At 46.7% G+C, this 24,240-nt stretch overlaps 1 protein-coding gene across 2 annotated transcripts in view; it reads left to right on the forward strand.

Moving 5' to 3' along the window:
- Window positions 1-24,240, forward strand: part of CDH23 (cadherin related 23) — a 552,108-nt gene that overhangs the window by 381,229 nt on the left and 146,639 nt on the right. For both annotated transcript variants that reach the window (XM_036735220.1, XM_036735219.1), the window contains exons 20-26: window positions 2,825-2,932; window positions 8,391-8,580; window positions 9,287-9,432; window positions 11,701-11,920; window positions 13,317-13,469; window positions 19,900-20,013; window positions 23,097-23,245. In XM_036735220.1, the coding sequence (XP_036591115.1) occupies window positions 2,825-2,932; window positions 8,391-8,580; window positions 9,287-9,432; window positions 11,701-11,920; window positions 13,317-13,469; window positions 19,900-20,013; window positions 23,097-23,245 (1,080 nt within the window). The remainder of the gene's footprint in view (window positions 1-2,824; window positions 2,933-8,390; window positions 8,581-9,286; window positions 9,433-11,700; window positions 11,921-13,316; window positions 13,470-19,899; window positions 20,014-23,096; window positions 23,246-24,240) is intronic.

A 24,240-nucleotide genomic window follows, 5' to 3' on the forward strand; every position in this document is an offset into this window, starting at 1 on the left:
AAACAGTGTCCTGTAGCCCCAGAGCTCTAAGCCTTCACTGAGACTGATTCCATTCATCTCTGGATAGGAAGGAGCAAAGTTTGTGTAGAGCCCAATCCTGCCCCTCCTCCCTGTTCTGAGCTGGGAGGGTGCCCCCTGGCCCTTCTCTAAAGTGTACTTTAGCTCTGATTGCAGGAGGCAGGACCAGGGGCTACTTTGGCAGAACAGAACATCCCCAAAGCTACCTCAAGAGCTGTTAGGGACACACTCTGATTAGGGCCCTAATCAGAGATCCAGAAGCTCCATGTTCCAGTTTCTAAAGTGTCACTTTAGAGAAGGGTGTTATTAGAAAAGAGAACTGCCCTTCCCTTGTCTATGATTCCAGAGGCAGTTTCAGGGCCCCCTGGCTCATGTTACCCTAACCACAATCATGTTCTCCCTTTGTCTTCCTCTATTCCCCATCCCAGCTCCTTCCCATTGGAGCCCTGAGGGAACAGCTCTCCTTGCCTTTGACCAAAACAGCAACCTACTATGTGCTAAGCACAGTGTGCTTCTTTTAGTCTTACCTCATCTCCTTGCCTTCTGCTGTTGACAAGAATAATAGAATATTTGGTCTAGAAAGGATCATCTTTTGAGATCTTTCGTTCCAACCACCCAGTTTATAAAAGACAAAACTGTGTCCCAATCAATGGGACCTAAATAATCAATAGTAAATCAACATTTAGTAAGTGTCTGCCATAGCAGAGATAGACCTAGACCAACAATCCAAGCTTCCTGACTCCTAGGCTAGTGCCCTTCCAATGTTAACATGACAGCTTCTGTGGGTGTTAGACACAAGACACCACCCCAAAAATCAAGCAGGACCTCTGCAGTTCACCTCAGCTCCCTCCCCCATTGCCTCTCTGCACCCAAACTAAGCATCACTGCCCACCCACAACCCCTGACCTCTTTATTCTTCTCTAGGATTTTCCCTCTGCTTTTGTATGCCCATCAGTCTATTGTCCATCATCTTCTTCCTTCCCACATACACATGCATCCTTTTTGCTACTGATTCTGTCCAATTCCTCATTGGTTAGTATTGTTCCTTGCTCTCTCATAGATTTCAGGCTCATTTTCACATGCACCCCTCCTTAGCACCACCATCATCCACCCGCTACTGTGTACCCTTCCCCTGCCTGTCAGAGTGACTGAGGTGGATGCCCCATGACGCTGGCACTTGGAGGGATTATAGTAGATCCAGAGGTCTCCTCACTAAGTAGGTGCTACACCCAGAGGCCCCTCACTAATAGGAATTTGGAGCCCTGTAAATAATTTACCAGGGCAGCAAGAGAGCGAGGAAATTGCTTGGATTGAAACTCAGCCAAGAAGCTCAAGGGATGTTGATGCACATCCCTGTGTATGTATACACACAGAGACACACACACATGCACATATACATGCACGCACATGCATACACACACATACAACACCTCTTTCTCACTAGCCAACACTGGCTCAGAAATCACTCCCCTGGCACCCTTACTTTGCTCTCTGCCTGTCCAGGACTAAAGAATTTAGGAAGAAAAAAAGAATCCCTGGGCTTCAGGAGGATGGGTTTTCCAGAGGTCACTTTGTTCATCTCTTAGTGACATCACAACTGAGTCATCGTTGTTTCTTCATCTGTCAGATGATGGCATTAATCTAGAACTGATCTCGAAGTTCCCTCTCAGTTCTAAGTCTATGATCCCCTGGTACTAGGAATCTGCCCTCCCTTTTGTCAAAGCCTCCTAGGGAAGAGGTCCCCTCCAAAGACCCTTTCCCCAACTCTACCCCAATTCAAACCTTATTGTAGCAGCTTTGGAATAACTACAGAGAAATTAACCATTAAGCAGATGAAAATGATGCAGAAATGGCTCCTCTGAAGGGAAAGTGGCATTCTGGAAGACCATTGAATGGTACTGTCAGGAAATCCTGGGTAATAATAATTGTTATAATTATAATAACAAAAACTGTACTGGAACCATGCCATGATCACAAACAGAACTGTTACCCACAAGCTGCCTGGATATCAACACTGAGCCATAAAAATTTAAGAATAATATTTAACCTCCAGCCTACATGGAATGGAATCAAAATCAGATAGAAGCAGGGTGAGGCACAGTATCATCACATCACAGCATAAGGTCCCCGGGTTCCCTGAAGATGCTTGCAGTGAGTGTACAGAAGAGAAGCTTACACCCCAATCCTTTTATTCACTTACAAAAAGTGCTAATTTTATCCCTTTATGTCATGGTCATTACTGCATGAAATACTGAACATTCGATATGAAAGAATAAGAATAGCAGGATTAGTGCTATGTGTCTGAACTGTTTCAATGTGAACTCAATTGAACAAGAGAATGAAATGATAATGATGACAAACTGAAAAAAGTAGGGTGAGGTCCCAATTTCACAGGTCTATTTCTATTGGACTAGAACCAATTTACCACATTTATAACTTTCTGAACAGTGTGAGTTGGAATACACACCACCACATTGGGGGACTTTGTATTTGCACTAATTGAGACCTGGGTCTCCAAATGTTCATGTGGATGACTGATTCCCAACCTGTGGTAGAGCCTTCCGAGCTCATATTGGTCTGATCAGCCATAGGTGGGCAGACCTCAATATAGTGGATGTCATTTTGGTACTCTTTGAGAATGAAGGACAGCAGCCAATCAGGACCTGGCTGTAGTTAGTATCTCCACCTGAGAAATAATCCTCAGAACACTGAATGTTAAGGAGGAGAATGGCTGCATAGAGATTTGTCCCAGGAGGTCACCCCTGGGAGAATGGCCTATCCCATGTTCTCCCTCTCGACTTTGCAGGTGAACATCACTCTCTTGGACATTAATGACAACCACCCCACCTGGAAGGATGCTCCTTATCACATCAACCTAGTGGAGATGACACCTCCAGATTCTGATGTTACCACGGTAAGTTGGGAGAAATGGAACCAATTCCAGTCCTAAGGTAGAGCAAGAACAAAAACACAGAGGTGATAGATGGGTCAATAATCCAGTGTGTCCCCCAAGAGGGGACATACTGTGAGATAAAGCTGGAAAGATAAGTTAGAGCCAGATTGGGAAGGTCCTTGGATGCCAGGATGTGTAGTTTGTATTTGATTTGGCAGCCTATGGGGGAGTCCTTGAGGGTTTCAGAACAAAGGAGTGGTGTAATCAAAGCAGTACATTAGAGAGTTTATAAGGGCAGTGATGTGAAGGCTGGATTGGAAAAGGAAACACTGTTGACAGGAAGACCAGAAAGAATCTGTTGCTATAGCTTAGATAAAAAAAAAGAAGTACTTGAATTAGGAGTAGTAGTGATAGGACCAGAAAGGATGAATGGAGAGGAGAGAGGTTCTGGAGGTAGAGTCACCAGGACTTGACATCTGGTCAGATGTGGGGGAAGGTTGAGGAAGAGGGAAGAGGATCAAGTGACTCCTTCCCTGAGTTACTCTGCTGGGCTATTAGTAGTATACAGAAGATAAAGTTTCTGCCCCAAGGTATAGTGCCTACCTGGCCCCATCCCTGCCCCAAAGCTATTTGCCATAAATCCCCTCTCAACCTAGATGCAGGGTCATGCCAGTGGCTGCAAGAGTGACCCAGCCACATCAGGTCTTCCCCAAGACTTCTCACTAGAGGTGCCCTTGGCATTCTTGGACTTCACATGGGGCACCAGAACCGGCTGATGTCACAGAACTCACCTGGCATACCTAGTAGCGAAATAGTGTATAAGTACCTTGGACAGTACCCATTCATTTTTAAAGATGTTGGGTATATTTGTGTGCCCACACACCTATTCACTGTTTGCTTTTCACACATGTGCTTGCATTGTGTATATGCTTACGTGTGTATACTATAAGCTTGTGCATTTGTATGTGCCTCTGTGCGTACATGCATGTGCTGTCTTTGTGTGTGTGTGTCTGTGTCTGTATGTGTATGTGTGTGTGCACACACAGCTGTGTGTGCTGATGAATTCCTATACTGTGACTGAGATTTGGGGCCAACTTTTCCTCCCCTCTCCTGCAACCTCCTTCAAGGACCTCTCTGATTCTCATTGATTTAGAACCTTTCAAAGCCCTCCAGCAAAATAAAAGAGGGGAGAGGGAGAGAATTATTCCCCGTCAGGCCAGGAGAAAAATGACGGGCGTGAAATGGGAAATAAATGAGGGGAAAGTGGTGAGAATCCACAAAATGATCTAACTGAAAGGAAGAGAGGTGGCAGGAGAGGTGGTGAGGGGCCATGCCCCCCCACCCCAGTGCCCTGGACTACATAGAGAGTCCAAGTGGCCATCAGAATCATTGCTCATAGTAGGGGGAGGGTGTGCCCCCAGCACTGCACCAGTGTGTGGACAGAGCCTCTCTGGGGACATATAATCGATGTGAAGGAGGGAAGGGCAAGGCATTACTGTGGGTGATGAATGGCCTGGAAGTTAGAAAATCTGGGTTCTAGCTCTATCTAGCCCCAGCCAATGATTTGCCATCTGGCCCAAAGTAAATCAATTCACTTGACTCTCTGGGCCTTACTCTTCCCATTAATAAAATGGGGAGAATAACAGCTGTCCTTCCCATGCCCTAAACAGGCAAATGATCGGAAGGAGATAGCAGAAGAGGAGTTTCCCTTTTTTTATTTAGAGCTGTGGAACACAATCACCAAACACGATTCCAGAGGACCCTTGCCCACAGAAGGGGAGGGCATGGGTTCAGAGGATAGACAGAGACAGACACCTTTTGAACATGGCCAACATGGGAATTTATTTTGCTTGACTATGCATATTTTTACAAAGGTTTTGGGTTTTTTCTTTTTCCCCAGGAGCTAGGAGGGGAGGAGGAGATGGGAAGTAAAGGGAATAAGTATTTATTAAGCACCTACTATGTGACTGGAACTATGCTCAGCGCTTTATAATTATTGCATTTGACCCTCACAGCAACCCTGGGAGGTAGGTGCTATTATTATCCCCATCTCTGAAACAGAGAGAGGTTAAATGACTTGCCCAAGGTCACACAACTAGTAAGTATCTGAGCCTGGATTTGAACTCAGGTCTCCCTGACTCCAGGCCCAGAGCTCTGTCCACTATGCCACCTGGCTACCTCTAGGTATTTTTTTGTTTTGTTTTGTTTGGGGGAAAGTTGTATACAGAAAATTAATTACCACCTTATTATCTAAGCAATAATTATTGACACCCTGAATCATCAGCCTTGAGCTCAAGGACACACACCATCTCCCCTATTGTCAAACTGGCTAGCTGGCCCCCTTTTTTATAAGGGGAAAAAGGCCCAAAGAGAGTGAATGACCTGCCAGTTTTTCCCACACATGAACAGGGTAGAGCCCAGATGAGAATCCAGAGTTTCAGGCCCCAGGGACCATCCGCTGAGCAGTCCAGCCATCCTCCACCAAGGATAGAGATGAGATAGGAATGAGTTTGGTGCCAGTACAACTGGAGAGGCCTCCCCTTGGCAGGAAGTCAGGGATCTCTGCAGCATCAACTTACAGGCCGCACCTTCACCTGGCCCCTCCTTCAGTTTCCCAGCTCCCCCTCTGTCCCTCTCCCACATCTGACTCTAGAGCTCCCAGGTTGGCCTGTACTTCGGGCAGATGGGAGCTGGAGGAATTTCAGCAGCCCATCTGTCTGTTCTGGTCTGATGGCCCCAGAGACACCTCTGCAAGGGGATTAGGTGGAGGGAGGAAATAGATTCTGCTGCCAATGCAGAAAAAAGTCCCACATCAAATAACACAGAGGAGCCGATCCCAGAGTGTCCTGGAGTTAAAGATGGGGCTATCCTGGGCTTGGCCTCTGGGACTTAGGCCATCCCACCCTGGACAGTGATTGTTCTAGAGTTCTGAAGCTGCCACAGCCTCTAAAAAAGCGAGGGGTGAAGTGAAGGAGGGCATCGCTGCCTGCATTAGCCCAGGGGCTCCACCTCTCTGCCTGGATGAGATCCAGAACCCCTGGCTTCTAGAACCAGTTCTATTTGGCTTCAGCCAAATTGCTTCCACTTCTGAACCTCAGCTAAATCAGCTGAGAGAGGCCTTAAAGCAGAGTACCTTGTAAAAGACAGACAAAGGAGAAATTCTGTTGATAAATCCCTGGTACCTGGTTGAGGTAGGGGCCTCTGTGAATGGTGGGGAGAAAATGAGAGTGAGGAGGGGATGGGAACCAATTGGTCAAGGAGTGGACACCACTGGTGGTAGTTCCTGAGGGGAGAAAGAAAAGTCTTGGGCATTTTCCTTTTGAGGGGCACAAAGGAGGCTGGGACCCAAAAAGATGAAGGGAGCCATCAGTCCCAAAGACCTCCCCCTTGCCCCTGCCCACTTGTGGGGCCAGAGAACAGAAGGAGCAGGTAGACATGGGCCCGACTTCCTCTCCCCTCACTCCTCCATGCAGTAACTACTCTCCCCCAGACTGTTTATGACCTGGACCTTGGGACCCAAGCCTCCCACGTACAGTCCTTACCCCTTGACCCCCCTAGAATGTCATACCACTGCCTCCTTTTGACATCACAATTGGTGTCTATAGACATAATTGTTGTGTCACCGAGATGAGATAGAATCTTGTCTGTAGGAAAGCAGCAGGAAGACCCGAAGGCTCAAAGGGCTGATTCTTATCCAAATGGTCCTGCTGATAGGATATCCCCCAAGAGAAAAGGAAAATGTTGGCGGTGATTAGGGGGACAGGCTCCAGAGTAAAATAAACATCTCGAAAATGTCCTGTGACCCTCAGGACACCTGGGCTCCAGCCCCCCAATTCAGCAAGAATTATAGCAACCTAGATTTAGAGTAAGAGGAAATCACCTTGGTGATTTTTACAACGAGCAAACTGAGGCCCACAGAGGTTAAGTGACTTTTCCAAGGTCACACAGGTAGCAAGTATGTGCAGCAGGATTTGAACCCAGGTCCTCTGACTCTAGAGTCAAGATTTTTTCCACTATTTTGTATTAACACACAGTAGTTCGGCCTTTTTTCACATACACTGAGCAGGAGGCAGCCTTTGGGACAGATTGTGTAAGATGTCAATAAATTGTTACTTCCTGAGGACCACAGAATAGGTTCTTTCTTCATCTTCCCCTAGGTCCTATCAATATGTTCATATCCAGGTGGCTCAAGACACCTCCTACTGTCTCCTTCTTAAGAGATGATTGTTAAATGTTCATTGTGAGCATTTGAAACTCAGAAATTGGAAAATGCTACAAATCAGGGTTTGGTTTCTTGTTTTACTGATTGTCTAGAGTGCTAAAGAAAATTATAGAGAAAACATTAACAATGCCGATTAAACTGAAAAGTTTGACATAGTTTTGGAGAGCCAGTTGTTAAATGGTCATTGTGAGCATTTGCACCTCAGAAATTTGAAAGCATGACAAGTCAGGATTTGATTTCTCGTTTTGTTACTCTCCAGACTTAAGAAAATGGTGAAGAAAATATTAACAGAGCAGATTAAGCTGAAAAGTTTGTCATATTTTTGGAAATCTGGTTATTAAACCAGCCTACATCCTTCTTCCCCCTTACGTAACCCTCATAACATGACACAGTCAGCCCTGAAAAGATTATAACTTTTCTATTTTCGAAGCCAAGGTCTATGAAGTCTAGTATACACAAGGCAAACACTCTCAAATGTATTCACTCATCGATCAAAAATTTAGTAATACCAGGCCAAGGGTTAAAGAAGATGCAAAGTCTACATAAGATGTAGCCCCTGCCCTCTTGGAGCTTATAGTCTAGCAGAGTAAGAAAATACAAACACTAGATTCACTGGGGGGGGGGGAATCTGGATGTTTCTATGAAGAGAAAATCCCTGGTCCCTGACCTTTAGCCAAGGCCGAGGCCCTGGGCTCCCCCCTTCCTAAAGCCCTGCCCTTTCATGTTCTCCCAGCTTCTAAGATGCTCATCCTGCAACCCGACCCCCCCCACCTGGTGCGTCATCCAAAATGCTACTGGTTTTGTTGTCCCATTTGTAGGACCATGGGGTTTGGAACAGGAAGACCCCTTAGATGTCACTTAGTCCAGTCCCCCTATGTGAGGAAACTAAGACCCAGAAGAAAGGAAGTGACCCACTCAAGGTCATGCAGATAGCAAGTAGAAGAGCCAGGGTGCTAACATGACTCCACATCCTCTCTCCTTTCCATTCTGTGTCTTCTATCTGGCCCGTATCTCTACTACTACAGGTCACAGAGAGGTGCTGACCCATATTGGTAGGGGGAGTCTCCTTGTCCCTTCTGACCCAATGAAGCTTCTTCTGGTCCTGGGATGGGGAGAGGTCTTGGAAGAATGAGAAAGGGGCCAGGTCTCTGCCCCCTATGATACAATGCCATGGAAGCAGCTTAATGAATTCCCAAACCCAGACCACCTCTCTCTTACCCACCATGTGGGTGTCATGATCCTTGGCTCCTCTCCTAGGTGGTGGCCGTGGATCCTGACCTGGCTGAGAATGGTACTCTGGTATACAGCATTTACCCTCCCAACAAGTTCTACAGTATCAACAGCACCACGGGCAAGATCAGAACCACCAACGTCATGCTGGACCGTGAGAACCCTGACCCCGAAGAGGCAGAACTCATGCGCAAAATCATCATCTCCGTCACTGACTGTAAGGAGCCCCGCTTACCCCTTTCCCCCCATAGCCTGCCCTGCTCTCCTAAAGCTGCCATTGTACCTTGACCAGTCCTAGGCTTGGGACACCTCACATTGAGAGTCATGGGTCCCTGGATTTGCTCTGCCCAGGACTCTTTACCCTGTCAGTCATTAGAGTAGGTGGGAACCTTGTTGTGGTCTCCCCTTCTAGCTTCTTCTACTCTTTTCACCCAGGGGACCCCTGGACATAGCTGGAGAGGTATTCAGGAAGGAGGGGAAGGGCCCGGGGCTTTGTACCTGCTCTGGCTTATCTAAGAGCCACCTTTGACATCCCTGCTCAAGGAACCACTGAAAAATGGGGGGCGGGGAGAGGGAAGGAAAGGAAACCAGCATTTTTTAAGTGCCTACTATATACTATATAAAGAGCTAGCACTTTATGAATATTACCTCATTAGACCCTCACAACTATCCTGAGAGGTAGGGGCTGTTATTGCCCCACTTTTACAGCTGAAGAAACTGAGACAAATAGAGGTTAGGTGACTTACCTAGGGTCACGTAACTAGTGAGCGTCTGAGGCCAGATTTGAACTCAAGTCTTCTTGATTCCAGTTCCAGCACTCCATATCTACTGTGTCACCAGCTGCCATTTATTGCCATTTCTTTCTTTCTCCTTCTCTTTCCCCTTTCTCTCGCTCCATTTCCCCTCTCCCTCCTTTCCTTTAGGCGGCAGGCCCCCACTGAGAGCCACCAGCAGTGCCACGGTGTTCGTGAATCTATTGGACCTGAATGACAATGACCCCACCTTCCAGAACCTGCCTGCCATCGCTGAGGTGCTGGAAGGCACCCTCGCGGGGACCTCTGTCTACCACGTGAGTCTCCCATCCCCAGGAAGCGCTCCAGTTCCCAGAACGAGTCCTCCTTCCTCCTTGACACTCCCTCTCACAGTCTCTCCCTCTCTCACCCTGTCATGAGTAATCAATCCGGCTCCCCAACAAGCACTGATTAAGGCTCTGCTTTTCAGCCTTGTGCTATAGGGTAAACAGAAGACCTGCGGGTGCAGCGTCCATCCCTGTGGAGCCCACAGATAAATTGGAGAGACTTAAAGCAGCAGAAAAAAAAATCCAAGAAGTGCTTAAGATTGCAATTTTAGGTCTGATTTGACCTGCATGGCCTCTAAGACCGATGATCCTCAGGGAGCTTACAGCCTTATGGGAGAGAAGCTATCGGATGCAAATGAGTACAAAAGTAATAGAGAAGAGCCAAGCTCAGTTAGCTGAGATGCACGGGGAATCTGGGGGAACTAAATATTCTGGATCCCTTGGCATTTATCAAAAACATTTTCTTCAGTACAAGTGGGTACAAATCCTTCCCAAAAGTCCTCTCTTCCTTCCCCTTCAATATCCATAAAAACCATATTTTAAGTCCCAATCTGTCTCATGGAAAAGGTGCTGCCTGAAACTGGACATGAGGACCTTGGGGACAGCCAGGGGCTGCCAGAGATGAGGCAGAGATGATGGCAGCTGCCAAACAGAGCCTGGATGGTGCATTTGTGTGTCCTTCTGCACTGGGCTCTGGACATTCAGAAGTGGACAGAGATAAGCAGGACAGTGTTGAAACCGCTTGGTTTAAATTTAATATATACTTTAAATAATAATGTATAGCACTTTACATGTTATTTTATCCTCAAATTAACCCTGGGAGGTGGGCGGTATTATTCTCCCGATTTCATAGATGAGGAAACCAAGCCTTGCTCAGGTCACATGACTAGTAAGTATCTCAAGCAAGATTCACACTCAGGTCTTCCTGATTCCAAGTCCAGCATTCTATCTACCACATAACCTACCTGCCTATAGTTTAAAAAAGAAAAGATGTAAGCTGTATGTAATAGAGATTTATGGTTTCATGTATAGTCCTCTTTTCTTTACTCCTTTGGATATAGAAATGCTGATGTTTGTTGATGTTTGTCAAGTTCATAATTACAATTAAAAAGAACAAATGTTATTTTAAAATTTTCTTAAAAAGCAGAAGAAAATTGCCTTCCCCTGCCCCATGTTACGGACCAGCTGAGACTTTGAGGCTTCAAAGGACCGTATGCGATTTGACCTACTTCACCTAAAAACATCTAGTATTTCATTGAGGTGGTTCTCCCTCCACCAACACAGATTGCAATCCTTAGTAGAAGTCTTTGGCCAAAAGAATCATTGCCTGATCATGAGCCTCACCCCACTTAGCTAAGCATGTCTCCAAACCTGCCACAGTCTGCCACAAGGCCACCCTCAAAGTGTTACCAGGGCAGTAGAAGCCTGTGTTCAATAGCTGCCTTAGTCTCTGACAATCCACATAGGGTCACCTTCCACTCCCCAGAGGGAGGCATCAGACTCTAGTGAAGATACAACTTTATCAGACCCAGCCACACGGGATGACTATCTGCTCCCCAGACTCAGTGTTTCTCCTCCATCTCTGTCCCTACCTTCTGTACCCCTTTCCTGGAGCAAACTCCCCTCCCCTCAGGTTCTTTATCTTCCTTTAGGTTCCATCCAGGCATCACCTTCCATTTGACCCCCTCCAACTTCTCCCCCACTCAGTCACCACCACCAAGTCGTTGGTGCTTCCTCTCCCTCCTCAAGGTGTTGTGCCTTGCATAGAGTGAGAAATATTGCTTGAATCAACTCAAATTGAATCACATCACAAAATAAGTACCCTGGAGAGAGGAAATGTGTGGCCTCAACAAGATGTGCATTTGTTTAAAAAAAAAAAAGGCTTTGTATTGCCCACTTTCTTTATATTGCATGGGGTAGGGGGAGGTGCTACCTCTCTCTAATCCCTTCACTATTAACAGGCAGTCCCCCCCAAGTCAGTGATGTTCACAAACTAAAGAAAGCCCTGGAGAGAGTGTGTCCGGGAATTAAATGACAGTATTGCTTTCTTACCTGCTGGAGTTAGTTAGCTTGACTGGAGTTGGGTCTGAATCAGGGAATATTAAGATCTAGGAGTCAAGATTGGGAAGGAACCAAAAGTCTTCATTTGAGTATAGATGGAGGGGCCATAAAATCCAGAGGAAGCATCAGTGACCTCTGGGTGGCAGAGGCCCTGATCCTGGGGGACATGCTCTGATGTACAGCTGTTCTTCTTACCAGGTGGTGGCCATCGACCTGGATGAAGGCTTGAATGGTCTAGTGACATACCGCATGCAGGTGGGCATGCCCCGCATGGACTTTGTTATCAACAGCAGCAGTGGTGTGGTGACTACCACCACAGAGCTGGATCGAGAACGAATCGCAGAATACTACCTTCGGGTGGTGGCTAGTGATGCCGGCACTCCCACGAAGAGCTCCACCAGTACGCTCACCATCCGAGGTGAGCCAAGACAACACTGTCCATTCGGATTGGAAGGGGGTCAAGAAAGCAGGCTTTTGGTGCAAGCGGCATACCTTTCCCAGGGTCCTTTCAGACTCATCTCTAGATGCCTCATCCACTGTCAGTCTCCAAGGCTTTATATCAGTGCTATAGCTCTCAGCTCTAGAAAAAGGCAAATAGAGCCCTTCACCTCTCTTCAGCCTCTGGGCACATGGTTCATGGTCCCTCTGGGGTCAAGGGAAGCTGAACTAGTTAGCTGCTAAGCCCCAAGTCCACCCTGCCTCTCTCTGGGACCTGCCCACCCCCTAGGGACCTGGCATCATGGGAATTTGCTTGGTTACCCACCCTATAGTATGTATATCCCCTAGGGAGTAAAAAATTTTATGAAGAGGTACAAGGAAATTTGGTAAATATTCATATTTGATAAAATTTGGGGGAAAAAATAATGCTAGCCTATTAAAATCATTTAATCCATATTAGTTCTTATGAGTATATGCTCGGTAAACTCTAGAATTTATTTCTTTTCATACTGAATAGTTGGTCTGCACAAGGTTCACTGAATGCCAAGGTGTACAGGAGCTGAAAAGGAGTGGAATCCTTGGACTAACCAAAGGAGCTTGCCCCACTCTGCCCAGACATCAGCAAGGGAATTGAGTGGGGAAGCAGGGTCCTAGGGCCTAAGAATAGTCACTGGGGAAGTTTCATTGTGCCTCCCCCTGTATCTGTGACATGTGTGCCTTTTATTGGTGAGTCAAGCAGTTTTGATAAGAGGATCCCCAAGACTGTTTCTACCTCAAAGGAGAAACATGTCATAGAGCTCTAGAAAAGGGGCTTGGGGAGTTAATGGATGGCAGAATCCTACTGGGTTCTTAAAGATGCTTTGCAGATAATCTTTAACTCAAGGAAAATAAAAACTAGGCCTTCCTACTACAGATCCTTCAGCGACCCACAGAGAGGGTCCCAATCTTGTTGACAATGAGAGGGATAACTCTGATGTCATCATATTAATTAGCATTCAGTTGACAGCCGTGTGACCTTGGGTATATCACCCAACCTCTCTGTGTCTTAGGATTGTCTTTTATAAAATTAGTATCCTGTGATGTTTTTCTCATGTTGAATCAGGGTCCAGCATGCTTCAGCATCCCCACATCCCCCATCACTATCTAGCTGGGCTACCAGGAACATTGGGTCAGCCAGCATCAGTGAAACAACCAATTCAAGTCCTCACCGTCTGGCCCGATGCCAATGGACTGTTCAGCCAGATGGTGACATTGGTAGGAAGAGGGACTGGAAATAGTTCCCCATGACTATTTCTGAGGCCTCATTAGTACAAAATTCCTGTAGAAAGCTGTGCCATAAAACAAACCCCTGTCTTCTCTCTGTGTCTTCTCTCCAGTACTGGATGTGAACGATGAGACCCCTACCTTCTTCCCAGCCGTGTATAACGTCTCCCTACTGGAGGACATCCCCCGGGATTTCCGAGTGGTCTGGCTGAACTGCACAGACAATGATGTGGGACTCAACGCTGAGCTCAGTTACTTTATCACAGGTTCTGGCTCTCTCCTCTCATTGGCTCCTCTGCCCTACACCATCCCCTCCCCTCCCCAGACCCTTTGGTACCACCCCCTTTTGAGTGGGCATACCGCCCTCTGCCCTTTGAGGGACTAGATAATGTCTAGAGAATTTGGGAAGAGCTAAAACTTAAATCAGGCATGTCTCTCATTGGGTTTTGTAACTTACTGTTCTTTCACTTGGGATTTACGTGCAGACAGGTATACACACATATATACATACATTGTACATACATACGCACATACATTTATGCATGCACACAAATGTGTGTATACATACACATATATGTATACATATCTATATATGTACAAGTGCACATATGCATGCATGGTACATATCACATATAAGTTTAATATGATGGTGGTTATACACATGCATGTGTATGTGTCATATATAACCTACCTGCTTATAGCTACAGATAGGAATATGGATCTTAATTGCTCCTAGTGGCTTTCCAGAGGAGTCATTCTTGCCTGATTCACTGCTACCTCTCTGGCCTGAATCTGATTCCTTTTGGGCTTTTTCAGAACCTGCTTGGGCAGGGAGGGCTTCTGAGACAGCCCCAATCAGGAGAAGCAATGCCAGCCAATGGCTAGAGAGAGCTGGCCAACAAATCCAGAAGACCGGGGATCAAAATCCTCCCTCTGCCCTTACACACCCTGACTGTGTGACCCTGGGTAACTCTAGGCAAATCTAAATCGGTGCTGTAGGCAATTCTAAATCTATTAAGGTACAAAGAAAGTCCTGACCTTCCTTAGTGAAGGGAGTTCGCAGAGTCCTGCAGCCCACTCTACTCCAAGCACAGGCCGATCCCTGGCTCACATTGAGTGCTTTGCAAACCTGAAAGCACTAGAGCAGAGTGCTTAAAATGGTTTAGGGTCATGGACACTTTGAGCAGTGTCTGGTAAAGCCTATGGATGCTTTCCCAGAATCATGTTATTAAATTCACAAAATAGAACATAGATTATGTTCAACAATTATGTTGAAATACAGTTATCAAAATTTTTTAAAACTTCTTCCTCTCCTCCTTCTCTACTACTACTACTCCTACTGCTACTGCTGCTGCTTCTATTCCTCCTCCTCTCCTCTCCCTTCTTCTCCTCACACTCCTCCTCCCCATGGCCTTGGTTTAGTGTCAGCATGGCAAGAAGGCAAAAGAGTGAGTGACTTGTGAGGTGGTAATTATTTCTTCAGCACCTACTATGTGCCAGTCCCTGTGCTAAGCACTGGAGATACAGTCCCAAACCAAATAGTCCTGCTCCCACTCTCTTTGGGGGAACAACATGCACCCCAGTGGCCATATACAAAATCTATGCAAAGTGAATAGGAGGTAGCTTCAAGGACAGGAGATGCACCAGCAACTGAGAGTTGGGGTAAGCTGGGCTTTGAGAGAAGCCAGGGATTCTAGGGGGTAGAGGTGATCAGGGTGTGCACTCTAGGCCTTGGGGACAGATAGTCTGTGCAAAGAAAGGCACAGACATGGGAGATCCAGTGTTATATATGAGGAAAGACAAGGAGGTCAGTTTGACCAGTCTAGAGAGTGCATGAAGCGAGGTTATGTCTGATAAAGCTGGGAAAGCAGGCTCCTGGAGCCAGCCTGTGGAGGATTTTATGTACCAGAAGGAGTTTTAATTTGGTGGCTTGGTTTGGGTGGCTGTGTGGAGGGTAGATTGGAGAGGGGAGAGCCTGGTGCCCAGGTGGCCAATTAGCCGGCTATTGTGATAGGCTGAGGAGAGGGGTCAAGTGCCTAAATCTGAATGGTGGCTATGTGAGGAGAGGGAAGGGCATGGAAACAAGAGATGTTTCAGAGGCAGGATCCAACAGTCCCTGAGTCCATAAAACCAGTGGTTGCTATAAAGGCAGCAGTCTGAAGTGATGACTGAAAAGAGGCTGGAAACCTTACCATGTTTATCAAATACCTGAATGACACAAAGCTGGGAGGGATGGCTGACACATTGGCCGACAGAATTGGGATCCAAAATTAGGACAGAATTAGGAGCCAGAAAGATCTCGACAGGATATAATGATGGGCCTCTTCTAAATAAGATGAGATTTAATAGGGATAAAGATAGGACATATTTGGGCTCAAAAAGTCACCCTTCACAAATTCAGAATGGGGAAGATGGAGCCAGACAACAGTTTAGGTGAAAAGGGCCCCAGAGGGGTTTAGTGGAATGTAACTCACTGCGAGTCAATAGGTTGACATGGCAACTCAAAAAGCTAATAACCCATTTTGGACTGCATTGAGAAAGGAATAATGTTCACAGAGGGAGGCGTGATAGTCCCACTGTACTCTGCCCCAGTTAGAGCACACCCAGAGGAATCTGATCAACTGTGGGTGCCATACTTTCAAAAGTACAGAGGAAGGCAACCACGATGGTGAGGAACCTCAAGATCAGACCCTAAGATTGGTTGAAAGAGCTGGGGTGTTTAATCTGGAAAAGAGATCTTAGGGAGGCTGATTAGTTGTCTTCAACTATCTGAATGGATGTCTTATAGAACACAGAGTATATTTGCTCTGCTCCACCCAAGAGGGAAGAAGAGGTCCAATGACTAGAAGTAGAGACTGGAAGTAGAGAAGTTGTCTCCAGTTCAGTAAAGGGAGAAACTTCCTAATAATTAATATTCTCCCAAAGTGAAATAAACTGCTTCAGGAGGTGGTGGAATTTCCCCTCCCTAGAGGTCTTCAAGCAAAGGTTAGAGGACTACTTGAGAGAAACTAAGTTTCACAAAATGGCGCCCGCACCTCAGAGTCCTTTTGATGTATGAAAGGTCCCTGACAAATTCTTACCCATCTATAAAGGTCCCACTGAGCCCTGCCTTAGCATAATGTTAACTCTGTGAGTGTACTAGTCCACACAGTGTTAGGAGAAGTATTAAATCCATCTCCCACTTTTAACCTTGTCCAGTCCATCTAGCTTTCCATTTATGTAGTCATTTATGCCACCTGTGTCCCTGATGCATATGCCCACATGCCCACCTTCCTCACTCCTCCCCACTACAATCACTGACTCTTCTACCTTCCACCTTACTTCCCCCAAGTCACAGATTGGCACAGGAAAATAAGGACACCAGGACACCTAGGACTAGCCCTCAATAAAATTGCAAAGCTTGTCTTCACTTCCCCCAGTCTCTCTTTTCTGCAGCCTTCTCCTATTACGTGGTATGATGCCTCTACACTCCCTTCCAAGTGCTCACCACCTTGTGTACTCTTCTCTCGCCTTTGACAAAACTTGTTCTCAGAAAGTTATAGATCTGTACCTTTCATTGCAATTTAATTCAACAGGCATTTATATTAAGTGACCACTATGTGCACAGTACTAATATGCTGGGATAGAAAGATGGGAAATGATACAGTCCCTGTCCTCAAGAGGTGTATTATCTACTAAAGGAGATGATAGAAAGTAGGACATGATAGGAAAAATCAGCCAGCGAGTATTTATTAAGCACCTGCTATGTGCCAAGCATTGTACTAAGCTCTAGGGATATAAAGCAAAGTTAAAGACAGCCCCTGCTCTCAAGGAGTTTACAGTCTAGGAAAGAGCCAAAGTTCCATAGGAATTTTTGAGGAGGGGGGATATTAGTTACACCTTAGTATGAATTTGTCACCATATTCTTTCTCCCAGGAATCATCATCATAAGGCTTTCCCTAATGGTGTATGATAATATGATGTTGTGATTAAGGAGTCAAGATGCATGGGTTCTAGACACTAGCTGATTGGGTCATCTGATTCTCATCTATGCAATGGCCATTTGGGATTGATAAACTCCAGCTCATGAATCTAGGTTTCCATGATGCCCCCAATGTGTCCCAGCACTCATTAGGAGGAGCAGAGACCTCATTGACTCTGTAAGATCTCTCCTAGTTCTTGGCTTATATCATACCAGGATTCGGCGAAAAATATTCTCTGATGGAGAGATGCTCCTGAGAGGCTCTTTCAAACATGGTAAAACTTGTGCTTTGGCGCCCTCTGCTGCCCAGAATACAGCATACCACCTGCCCCTTGATGAGGTCTTAATCCCACTGGGATGGACCAGACCTTAAAGATCATTCTCTGCCAGTCCCCTCATTTTCACAGAGGAGGAAATTGGGGCCCAAGATGGGAAAGAAGTGGCCGTTAATCACACAGGCAGTAAGTAGCAGAGCCATTGTGGAGAGCAGAGAGCCAGAGAATGAATAGCAGAGGCCAGACCCACCACTGATGCCATTTCCTCCTTCCCTCTCTGCCTTGATCAAATGCCTGGTCATTTAGTGACCAGGGGTAGCTTGTTTGGGGGTTTTCTCAATGCCCAAGAGGACTCTGCTGTTTCTGAGGCCCCCTTCCTGCTCCTCACTCTTGGGCCCCCATCCCCAGCACTTAGATCCGCCTACCCCCATTCATCTGTGCTACTCAATTGTCATCTCAGGAGCATTTAATATGCTTTTGATTAAGCAATTTGGCCTTATGAATCATCAGGCAATGGAAAGGGCACTGGAGCAGGACTTGGAAGATCTTCCAGCTGTTAAATCAAATTGGGCTGCTCTCTTTCCCTCAATCGTGGTGGCCATTCACAGTCAACATCCCCCAAACCTAAAATGCATTCCATCCACATTTTAAGCTGTTGAAATCCTCTTTTTCTAGGTCTATTTCAGGCACATTAATAAGTACTAGTTGGCTGACTGGCCCTCCAGCCTTCTACATAAGTCTTTTCTTGCCCCACCCACCCTCCAGTGAAAAATAATTCCTCTCTCTCCAATTCGCTCAAACTTTGCCCTTTGCCCTCTCTTATATACTCCACACATTTTGCCTTGTAACAGCCATTTGTGCACTTGTGTTATCTCCCTACTTGATAGTAAGCTCTTTGAGGGCAAGGACTATGTTGTTTTCAACTTTGTTATCTCCATAAAGTGCCTTTTCTGTTGTTGTTTGGTCATTTCAGTCCACTCTCCATGACCCCATTTGGGGCTTTGTTGGGCAAAGATACTAGAGTGGTTTGCCATTTCATTCTCCAGCTCATTTTACAGATGAGGAAACTGAGGCAGACAGAGTTAAATGACTTGCCCTAAGATTTGAACTCGGGTTCTCCTGACTATAAAACCAGCACTCTATCCACTGTACCACCTAGCTGCTCAGGTATTGGCCCCTAGCTGCTGTAGATAGTTAATAAATTCTTATTGTCCTTAAATTGAATTAACTGGAAGACCCAGTTCTAGATCTGCTTCAACCATAAAATTTCCTGCTAGTCATTTCAACTTTCTGGGTCTGTTTTCTCAGATAAAATGAGGAAATTAGACTTGACCATCTCTAAAGATGTTTCTAGTTCTAAAAATATGTTGCACATTCTATGGTTCCTTGATATGATAGAATATCATACTATCAGAACATAGAATGTTCTAAGTTATAAAGTTTTTTATCTCTAATAATCTATTATTCTAATATCTCAGCCACAATACAAAGCTTAAGAATCCCACGGCTCTCCCTTACCTTCTGGATACAATTCACATCCGTTAGCTTGACCCTTTACACTCTCTCTCTAGCCTACTTTTCCAGACTTATTTCACATTGTTCTCCAACGTGCCCCAACCAAACAGGTCTACCTACTCTTCCCTGAACCCAGCATTGCATCTGCCACTTTGGAAGAGACTGTGCTCCATTCCTGGAATGCTCCCCTCCCTCATCTCAGCCTATTAGGGCCCTTAGCTATCTTCAAGGCTCAACTCAGACTCAAGAGAAGTCTTTCCAGATCCTCCCAGGTGTTAGGACTCTCTCTCCTCTCTCCTTATGTTTACTTATCTGTGTGAATGTTATATCCCCAAAATATATTGTAAGCTCCCTGAGGACAGAGGCTATTTTTCATCCTGTCTTTGTATCCCCAGCACCCAGTGCATTGCCTGGCACTAGTTGATACTTAATAAATGCATGCTACCATGTTCATTGAAATTTGAACCCAACTGTGTGAGCCACTCCCTGAGAGAGCTCTACTCTGGAGACTTGAACTAAGACCGACAGAATAACTGTAGCCTTTCCTCATATTCCCGTCGCACTTGACCAAGTGTTTTCACAAGCATCGTCTTAGGAACTCTGGGGCCACATATCTCCCTTGTGCTCATTTTCCATAGAGCACAGGTTATTGACCTTAAGTCCACAGATAGATGGGGGGGTGGGAATGAAAGAAAAAGGTACATCTTTATCTTTACTAACCTTTGGGTTCCTTTGTAATCCACTGTACTTTATTTTATGCATTTAAAACACAATTCTGAAATGGAGTCCATAGGCTTAGGACCAGACTGCTCAAGGGTTTCAGGACCCAAAAATGGTAAAGAATGCCTACCCTTAAGGGAGCGTTTCTTTCTCTGGAATCCATAGCCTTTGGTGGGCTCTTTTCTGGCATATCTCTAAAAAGCATCATCTTTTTTCTACCTGCAGGAGGAAACATTGATGGCAAATTCAGGATTGGCTATCGGGATGGCGTGGTCAGGACAGTGGTGAACTTGGATAGAGAGACCACAGCGGCATACACCCTGATCGTGGAGGCTATTGGTATGCATCCCCCATCCCTCTCAAGTAACTCAGGCAAGACAACTCATTTCAGCTTTTCCTTTCTAAGAGGGTGCAGCCAACATGGGGCATCTTTCCCCAAAGCTAAGTCTTGGAACCTGTCCTATACCCTCCCCAGCCCCAGTGAGAAAGAGCCAGGAGATCAGGTTCTTGCCTAGAATCCTGCCTACCTCCACATTGCCTTCAGATGAATGAATAAATCAATGAATCAATAATGAATGAAGAATTTCCTAAGTGCTTACTATACACAAAGCACTGGGCTAATTGTTGGGCATGCAAATAGAATTGTAACAGACCCTGCCCTCTAGAAGCTTACATTCTAATCAGGGAGGTTACAGCTGTGAGTCAGATGGAAACATCCTATGTTCCTTAGAGTCCATCAGCAAAGCAGATGTTAATGTTTCTTCTTTAATGACATTTCCACTGATAAAAATCACACCTCTTTCTGATGTTGAACCATCTGACGGCATCAAGGACTTTGGTGGAGAGAACTTTCTCTTCTGAGTCTTCGTTACCTGTGGCCATAGCACCTGCAGGAGCAGTGGCAAGCCTGCTCTCCACAGGGCTTGTTTCCCGGGAGGATGGCTGCAGGCACTGGGCTGGGGAGCATGGCTATTGCCAGGGCTTTGGGGTTCAGGATCCTAGGCTGTCTCCATCAGGGTCTGAGGGGAAATGGAGATCAAAGTGATGGCGTGGTTTGACTCACCTGGTGCACATCGTCTCCCTCAGGGTGTCTCGCTGCTTCAGCTAGGCTGGCTTGCCTGCCCTGTGGGTGGCAATAGGTTAGCAGCTAGTGGGGTATGGATTATGTATTTCCATCATCAGATGGGATATGGGATCTAGCTTCTATTGCTATAGATTCAACTGGGAGAATCCAAGAAAACCTTCTGGGCTGGGAAGTCTCTAGGGGCCTATCCTTCTTCCCCCTAATATCCTTTCCCTAAGAGCCAATCTTCCCCCAGTGGAATTTTCCTACTCCCTGAGAGTAATAAGACTGAATTTCCTCCTCAGGCAGCCCCAGGAGAGCCCTGTACTCCCCTGCCAGGGACAGCTCTGTGCCATGTGCTGGCACTGCCAATGCAGCTCAGTGCCAGGCTGACTGGAGCCTTCTCTCTGGACACATTGATGTCCACATGGTGAGATCTACAATGGTTAGAAGACAGTCCTCTAGAGGCCTAGGCAGTCCATAAGGAGGCAGGTGAAATGATTAACTTAGGACAAAACTGCAACCTGGGCTGTAACCCACTGGTCAGGTTACAGACAAGAATTTACCCCAAACATGGGGCCAGCCTCACTTGATGGAGAAAAAAAGCAAGACAACCTATTAGGGACTATTATAGAAAAGTAATAACCCCATCTACATCCAAGCCACAATCTTATCACTTGGAGCATAGGCTAGACGGGAGGGGGATCCTCCCTAGGAAAGCATCTTCATGCCCAAGGTCTCTCCAGCTAGCCTCTGGTCACATCCACAATCCACTGGCTCCTTCCTGACAGAATATTATCCTTCCTTACTATGGATGGAAATTGTTCTTTTGAGTAGAGCTAATTGGCCCTGTGCATCGCTGCAGGGTTGCCAGGACCCTGTTGTTAATAGCAGCAGCAGCGGTGGTAGTAGTAGTAATAGGAGGAGGAGGAGGAGGAGGAGTGGTAGTAGTAGTAGTAGTAATAGCTTTTAATTCTATCCTATTTTGCCATTTACAAGTTACTTCTTTCAAAATAGAAATATAAAGTGGGTAAATGACCCACATGGGAGGGGAGACAGCATTCACAGATGACTCCCCACCCAGCTCCACTCTGAGTTTTCCCTTTGCAGGCTTGGGGTAACAGGCCCCTCTGTCCTCACTGCCACCTGCCTCTCCTGGGCTCATGGACGCCCCAGCTCTCCCAGCTTAGAGTGATTAGGACTAAAGAAAGATGAAATAATATGGAGAGGAGGCAGGCAGCACTTCTTATCAGAGGAGGTCAGAGCGGGTTCGAGGAAGGAGAACCAAGCCCTCGACACATTTGGCCTTTATTCTGATTCAGGTCCTTTCCCCCTGAGCCACCTTACCAAGTCTTGGCTTACTCTGGCCTTATCATAGGGCAGTGGGTTCTTGCCCCAGAGACCATCAACTTTTTTATTAATATTTGGATAATTCTATTTCAATATAACTTTGCTTTGTACTCCTATGTATTTTATTTTCTGAATTTAAAAATATGATTCTGAAAAAGGGTCCATAGAATTCTCCAGACTGCCAAAAGGGTTCAGGTCACAAAAAAATATGAAGAAACCCTGTTTTATGAGATTCAGAGGAGGGCCTTCCCACCTGCCATAGGCCTGTTTTTAAAACACAAAAACAAACCCTTGAGAGAGAGGCTCCTGTGGCTCAGCCTCCTGGAACATGTAGTTGTCAGCCCTCTTCTTTTCCCATTTTTAAAGCCCAAATAGAGACTTTGGGGTCAGGGTGGAGGTAGGAGGGAGAAGAGGAGACATGTCCCAAATTCTTTGGGTCAGAAAGAAAAAAGAGAGACATGAGCAAAAAGAGATCTCTGTGGGATCTCTCTTCTGCACAGGGTCTCTTCCCCCTTGTCTCTTGTGGTAGGGAGTGTCTCCCATGCTCATAGCCCCGAGGATGACTCAGGTCCCAGAGCCTCTCTGCAGAGGTCAGAGCTCAAGGGCAGGTTTGACCTCCCACCTATGGAGTGCCCACCCGAGCATGGCATTATGATGGCTGACTTTGTAAGAGGCAGAATGGCTCAATGGAAAGGTCATTCTGGTTTTGGAGCCAGAGGAGCTGGGTTCAAATCCTGTCTTAGTCACCTTGGGCAAATCACTTGTCCTTTCTAGCTTCAGTATCTTTGTGTAAAATGAGAGCATTGGATGAGATGACCTCCTAGGCCCCTTCCAGTTCTAAAGCGATGATCCACACATCACGCATGCCTTTCTAGAAGCTTGGCTGCCTCTAATATTCTGGTGTAGCCATGGGGGCCCCCTTTGTTCCAGGTGCCCAATATCTAACAGGTGCCAGGAAGTGCGGGAACAGCTGATCTGACCCAGCCCCTGTCCTCTGTCCTTCCCCCAGACAATGGCCCCGTAGGGAAGCGGAGGACAGGCACCGCCACCGTATATGTCACTGTGCTGGACGTGAATGACAACCGGCCCATCTTTCTGCAGAGCAGCTATGAGGCCAGCGTCCCCGAGGACATCCCCGAAGGCAGCAGCATCGTGCAGGCAGGTGGCCGTGACCCTGGGGCAGAGCCATGGGTGGGGAGGGGGGGAAGATGGAGAAGACAGAGGACAGATCCCCTCTTCAGCCTTCATCCTCACACATCAGTCCTGAAGAAGAAAAGTCAATGGGATGGGGTGGGGAGGGGGGTGCGGAAGAGGGAAGGGAGAGGGCATGAACACAAGGAATCTGGGAAACTGGACCCAGAAGGAATTAGAAACGAAACCAAGGGAGCTGACAGTCCTTAGCTCTGGCCAGACCCACCTCCAGAAGGCCTTACATCCCTATTGCCTGCCTCCCCACTCACCCCCACCTTCTCGACTGGGCACCCACACTGATGTAATAATAGGCCAGGCCCCTCCCGGGGGGCACAGTCCCTTCAGTTTGCCCCCCCCCCTCTTTCTCTCCCTTTGGCTCCTCTGTACAGGGAGGGTTCTTCAGATCCAGGCTGGGAGGAACAGCTTCCCAGCTGAGGGAGGAAGGGAGGGTGGTGTAGGGGTGGGCGGTAGGAATGTCAGATTTTCCCGGAAGGGAGGAGACAAGAGGGAGGCACAAGCCAGAACTCAGCCATGGCCCAGAACAGAGATGCTTTCATCAGGCTTTGGCTATAGCTTTCCTCAAGGGAAGTAAACAGGCTAAGGAAGAAAGGGCCCCTTTGCCAAACTGGTAGGAATGAGAGCCGTGAGGATCTGAGGAGGGAAAGGGAAGGGGTGATTTTTTTAATGAGGGGGGTACATGTGAATCCCATTCACCATCCTTTCAAACACACACACACACACCCCACACACACACAAATATCTAGGGATACATCGGCTGTTGGGGCGGGAGGGAGGAGCAGAAAGATGAGCTGGGAATGAATGACCATTTTCAACCATAGCCCAGGGGTTTCCGACTGTGAAGCCAAGCCAGCAAGTGAGGCCAAGACTAGCTGTTTCAGCCTATCCTGGGAGGGTTGCTCAGCCCACTCAGCCTCAGATGAAGATTCTGGGGAAAGGGGCCG

Source organism: Trichosurus vulpecula, chromosome 8 (genome assembly GCF_011100635.1).
Source record: "Trichosurus vulpecula isolate mTriVul1 chromosome 8, mTriVul1.pri, whole genome shotgun sequence".
Lineage (NCBI taxonomy): Eukaryota > Metazoa > Chordata > Mammalia > Diprotodontia > Phalangeridae > Trichosurus > Trichosurus vulpecula.